General features: G+C 48.8%; 1 protein-coding gene across 1 annotated transcript in view; it reads right to left on the bottom strand.

Annotated features, from left to right (window-relative positions):
- Nucleotides 1-237: 237 nt before the first annotated feature.
- Nucleotides 238-6,000, bottom strand: part of Dennd5a (DENN domain containing 5A) — a 64,589-nt gene continuing 58,826 nt past the window's right edge. Inside the window, 6 exon segments of the mRNA XM_052201355.1 lie at nt 238-1,285; nt 2,699-2,867; nt 3,436-3,559; nt 4,279-4,361; nt 5,035-5,216; nt 5,824-5,942. Of these exon segments, the coding sequence (XP_052057315.1) occupies nt 1,102-1,285; nt 2,699-2,867; nt 3,436-3,559; nt 4,279-4,361; nt 5,035-5,216; nt 5,824-5,942 (861 nt within the window). The 3' untranslated portion in view covers nt 238-1,101.

The raw sequence follows: 6,000 nt of genomic DNA, 5'->3' as shown, positions 1-6,000 counted from the left end.
TTGGCCAGGTTTCCTCCCTCTGCAGTGGGAGAACAACCTTTCTACATTCCTCTTCACTGGCTGACAGAATTAGCTATGAAAGCCTTGGGCACCAGATTGGCAAGGCCCACAGACTTACGTCCTCAGGAGTATCCTAGGCAGTCCAGATGGGGAGAGAGAGATGCAGTTTGGTCCTTAGGTAGGCCACACTGTACCCTCCACAACCCACACACACATGAAAGCCAGTGACCAATGAGATTTGTTTCAGGTGTTTTATTAAGTGGGCCATACTGTAGCTGGTTTCTAAGTTGCAAAACAACATAAATTTAACAGTAATAACATAGTCAGTTAGATTGTGACAAGCTTTTCCTTTTCTTAAAGAGGAAAAAAAGAAAAGAAAAGAAAAACAAATACTTAAAACACACAATGGCAGGTTAAATAAATAAGATAGGTGAAGAAAAGACAAACCTGTTAGACACGCTCATGTTTACTTCTGTGCAGCTGTGTGCCCACAGGAAACATGATTTTCTGCATGATGGCAGCACAATGACATTGTCCTGGCACATCTCCTTCCCAAATAATACTGACAAAAAAAGGGGAAGGGGGACGGATGTGGAGCTGACTCTGCAGTGCTTGCTCAGAGCACTGCTGAAAATCCCTTTGATTGGAGCATGGGATTTCCCACTCGCACACCTGTGCATGGCCCATGAGGGCCAGATAGCCAGAATAATGTTACTATAGAAAACATTAGTTTAAAAACGATGTGGAATGGCCTCATCGACGCGATGGGGCGGCGTGTGGAACAGCCCCACACATGTGTGCAGGCTCAGTCTGGGAGGCCACGGGCTCCCAGCATGTGGCCATGCAAGGGAGGCACCAGCTTCAAAACAAGCAGCACCAACCTCGCCCCTCTTCTGTCTCTTTCACATGAAAGTGTGTAAAAAGCAGGTCAGCAAATAAACTCTAAAATAGATTATTTTTTCCAAAAATCCTCTAGTTTTCTTTTTACAGTATGTATACATATCCTCTCTGCCCCTCACAACTTGCTTAGGTCCCTTTGGGATGAAGAGGCAGAGCTGCAGGGAGTCTTTCTGGGTCTTGCTGCTGGCTGGTGCTGGGAGATCAGATGTCAATGCCCTTAACGAGGGAAGTGTCCAGTGTGATGTTGAATTCTTGCAGGGTCTGCAGTACTCGGATCAAGGAATTGACGAGCGTGTGGTCCTTGATCAGCGCCACATCCTCATACATGTGTGCAGTGATGGGGCAGTCGGCCAGCAAGGCTATCCAGTGGTGCAGGAGGTGATCTCTGGCAGGGTGGGAGTGATCCAGGTAGGTCAAAGCAAGGGAAAAGAAAGAGAAACAGGCCAAGGCCAAAGGGGGTGGGGGTGGGATCCTTGAACTAAGTGTGAGGATAAAGCTATACTCCTCCCCCCTAGCCCTCCTTCCATCCCTAAAGGAGCTTGAGTTCCACCACTCAGCCCCAGGAATAACCCAACACAATTATCCCTGTCATCTGCCTCTTTCTCCACCTCTTTCATCTCCCTACACAAGCTAGTACACACCAGTCACTAGGCAGAAGTGAGCACTCCTCCCTCCGTCAGAGAGAGGTCCAGAACATCTCTTTACTCTACAGCTAACACCACACACTAACAGCACCAACACGTGACACTTCCAGTGTGCCAGTACTGTTGCAAGAGGTTTAGTTTTCATGACAGCACCACCTGCGTGCAAATGCCATCCAACAGCACAAAATGTTGGATGCTCTGGAACTTTTGTTAGTAGCCATGTGGGTGCTGGGAACCCAGCTTGGGTCCTCTGCAAGAGAAAAAGGTCCTCTTAACCACTGAGCCATCTCTCTCCAGCATCTTATCTACTTTTGTGCTGTTGAGATGGAGTTCTTACTATGTTGCTTATGATGGTCTTGTAGTTCTAGGTTCAAGCAACCCTCCTGCCTTAGCTCCCCAGTAGCTGGGGGTACAGCCACACAGTACTCAGCTCAGAGTCTGTATTAACCACCACACCAACTCTCCTGCACACGGCCTGAATACCCTGCCTCTAGTCTGTCTGGCCTTCCCACTCTCTCAGTGCTGTCTATTCCGATGCATACTACCCCTGATGTCAGACCCACACTATCTCAGCCTGCTCATTAAACAATGCAGCCCTAATACAGAAGGAATTTTCTCCATCCCAAGTCTTGCAGGCCCCTAGCTTCCTTCTAACCATGCTCCCTATCAGTGATCTTCCATCATTCTGCATGTCATTTCCTTCCATTAAAGCCTCACCGAAACACCTCCTCCTCCCTGAAGCTTTCTTGGGACTATCTCCTCTCTAGGCTTCAGTACATCCTATGAGGGTAATTAGATGATTGGCACCTTTACTTTTAAACATGACCAGTAAACTTTCCAGCTCAGCTTTCTTCCTACCACTTTCCATGAAGCCCCTGAAATTCAAATGGTTACTGAAAAAAAATAGCTATACATATTTACTCCCAATTTCCCCAATGCAGTGGTTTTGAACCTTCCCATCAAGACGTGGCCTCCATCTTCCTCAATTATAAACATTCTACTTCACAAATCCCCACAAACACACAAGATACCTAAGAAAATTAACGGCCTAAAGGGCCCCTCCAAGGCAGGACCATGGCCAATGCCTATCCTGCAGTGCCTACCCTAGTGCAGCATCTAGGTTTTAGCTGCCGTACACTCTGGCCCTGTAGTACCTGGCTCCCAGGCACACCAGCATCTGAAATTTGCCGTCCTTGCCAATGTTCCGGGGTGTGTTGTTGACTGCAGTGACAAAGCGGCAGAAGTTCCGGGCCCGTGTATGCCAGTTTTCCTCTGGTACTACATCATTCTGCTCTAACGTCTCATAATAGGTTTGTGCTTTCTCTGTGAAAAGGAGAAAAGCTGTGACAACGGCTCCTCAAATCCTGCCCTGCAAGCCAGGGGCTGTGGGCTCTCCAAGCCCACAAGCAACTTCAGGAGATCAAGGTAAGTATTCTGATATCAGTAAGCATATTTAAAACTAGTGCCTAGTTTTAGATTTTATTTATGTAGCCCTTGGCATGAACCCTTTCCCCCTCATCTGAAGAGACAAGAAAGCTCTGAGGATTGCCTCCTGTATAAAAATTTCCCAGTGGAGACCACACAGGGCTTGGGATCCAACCCTCTCAACTATTGTTTTGGTTCCACAGGGAGAGAGGGTGAGGACTAGGGGCTAAGCGTATTCTAGATGAGAGCTGTTAGAGTCTCTTTTGTCACATTCTCAGGAGGTAAGGGGTCATACAAATGAGCATGGGGTTGGTGTGCTCTCCCATATTCCTAGGGCAAACAAGCAGCAGACCTAACTGAGGGCTGTCTGACTTGGCTTCTACAGCTAGCTAACCCATATGCCAGGGGATGTAAAGACCTCCACATCAACATACTTTTCCTACTCTTCAACCCTAGACCAGCTCACCCAGGAAATCCCAAATGAAGACATTTTTGAAGAGCCGGGGTGATTTAAATCCATGCTGGAAAGCTTGTTCCAGTGCCGAAACGAGGCCACACTCTCCACAAAGCAGCAGTGTCAGGCTGCCACGCTAGGAAAGAAAACAGGACAAATGACAGGCAGATTTCAGCTGAGGTGCCCTCCCACTACTACATCCTTAAACCTACAGCCAGGCCAGGAGGAAGCAAACCACCAAAAAGCTCTGTCTGTTATCTAGTACCAACCACAATGGCTGGCATACTCTTTCAATGAAGAACTGCTGAAGGGCATGTGATAGAGTTGGGGTCACATACAGGAGACTGCCCAACAGGGCACACAAAGCCAGTGTAGTCATCATTTGGATAGACACAAGCAAATCCAGGAAAGACAGGAAGAAGTTGTGTTTACTGGGGGACCCCAGAGACTCCACTTAGCCATCAATAGGGAAGGCAAACCGAACAACTGAGGCAAGGGCTCCTGACGAAGAAGTCCATCCCAACCCAGAACAGGCAAGGCATATGCTACACTGGACTCTGGCTGGGCATGGAAATATGTGTCTATAATGCTAGCACTCAGGAGGTGGAGGCAGAAGACTGCCATAACTTTTGAGAGTAGGATGGGCTACATAAGGGCTTCCAGGCTAGCTTGAGATATTCCAGACGTCCTTGTTGATGGCTCTGGACTAGCCAGAGCACATGGACGTTGAAGAGTATAACAAGGTGACTGCAATATCAAGAGGACTCCTCTGGGCTAGAGGGCAGGCAAGCAGGCGGGCGGGCGGGCAGGCGGGCAGGCGGGCAGGCGGGCGGGCAGGCAGGCGGGCAGGCTCACCTCTTTCTCAGGTTTATGGAAGTGCTTCACAATGCCATTGACTGCCTCCCCGATGGACTCCTGGATCTGCCCAGTGTTCAGCTCTGAGAAAATCAAGTAGACAGCTGTAAGAAATCTCAGAGGTTACCAAGCAGGAGACTGAGGACACAGAGGATAGAATAGGCCCATAGCAGAAGCAGGTCAGCAAGAACTCAGGAAGCAGAGACTGTTGCGTACCTACTTTTTTTTTTTTTTTTTTTTTTTTTTTGGTTTTTCCAGACAGGGTTTCTCTGTGTAGCCCTGGCTGTCCTGAAACTCACTCTGTAGACCAGGATGGCCTCGAACTCAGAAATCTGCCTGCCTCTGCCTCCCAAGTGCTGGGTTTAAAGGCATGTGCCACCACTGCCCAGCACCTACCTACTTTTTCAGAGAGAGCTCTTCCCAAAAAATCTCAGGGGGCAAAGTCAAGCAAACAGAGTTCTGTCTCTAAGAGATGCTGGCCCACTTTACTTTCCACTTTACTGTGGAGCTCTTGGCTTCCATAAGAGAGCTGTGACTTGGCTGTGAACAGTCACCAGGAAGAAGGAGGCCAGAAATGACCTCTCTCCCTGACATACAGGAACATGGAGAAACAAGACAGACCATCAGAGTCTCCTTCCAGGTCTCTTAAGCAAGGGCCACATACACATGATGATCAAGAGAGGAGGTGGCTGTGCCAGCACTAGTGGCTCCTGCCACACTCTCCACTACAGCAGGGGCTGCTCTCCTCCTACTCACTGGGCTTATTGTTAGGCGAGATGGTCACAAGTCTGCGGATGACACTGGGGGACTGCTGCAGGGGCGGGGTCCGACAAGGCCTCTCATCCACCTCAGGTAGGGAAGTGAGCAGCTCCCCAACAAGAACACGCTCCAGGCTTCCATCATCCATACCCTTCCCCAGCCATCGGCCACATGGGAACCTAGAGTAAAACAATGGCTGTGAGAGTGACTCGTTCCGCCAGCATCCTCCCCTGCTATTCAACAGTGCCAGCAGCAGAGCCAATCCATAGGGACAGGTCACAAAACCAGACTAGGGACTCCTGGACTCTCTTTGTCCCACAGTAAACTATCCCTGGAATTACCTGAGTGGCTTGAGATACGTGTCCATCAATGCCATACATGTTTACTCAGTTGGAAACCATCTGTCTCTCTCTCTCTCTCTCTCTCTCTCTCTCTCTCTCTCTCTCTCTCTCTCTCTCTCTCTCTCTCAGATTTGTTTATTTATTATATGTAAGTATACTGTAGATGTCTTCAGACACACCAGAAGAGGGCATCAGATCCCATTACAGATGGTTGTGAGCCACCACCACCATGTGGTTGCTGGGATTTGAACTCAGGACCTCTGGAAGAGCAGTCAATGTTCTTGACCACTGAGCCATCTCACTAGCCCCATCTATATCTTTCAAATACATAAGTCAGAGGCAAAGGGACATCACCAGGACTATCAAACCTTAAGAGGCTCCTTGGGAAGCTCATACTCAAGCTTCTGAAAGACAGCCCTAGGGCTGCACACTCAGGATCACTCACTTGTAGGTATGTCCTGTGATCTCATTCCTGACCATCACATATTCCACAAGCCATTTGGCATACAGCCCAGAATTATCATGGCCAATCTGGACAGTTGTGAGCTTCCCCAAGTTCTGGCACTGAGGGAATAAGGAAAAGAAGCCATGTCAGAAAGGCAGGAGTGGCAATCCTTGGAGG

This window comes from Apodemus sylvaticus, chromosome 1, assembly GCF_947179515.1.
Source record: "Apodemus sylvaticus chromosome 1, mApoSyl1.1, whole genome shotgun sequence".
In the NCBI taxonomy this organism is placed as follows: domain Eukaryota; kingdom Metazoa; phylum Chordata; class Mammalia; order Rodentia; family Muridae; genus Apodemus; species Apodemus sylvaticus.
The sequence above is the reverse complement of the archived record's forward strand: the minus strand, read 5'-3'. Positions and strand labels throughout refer to the sequence as shown.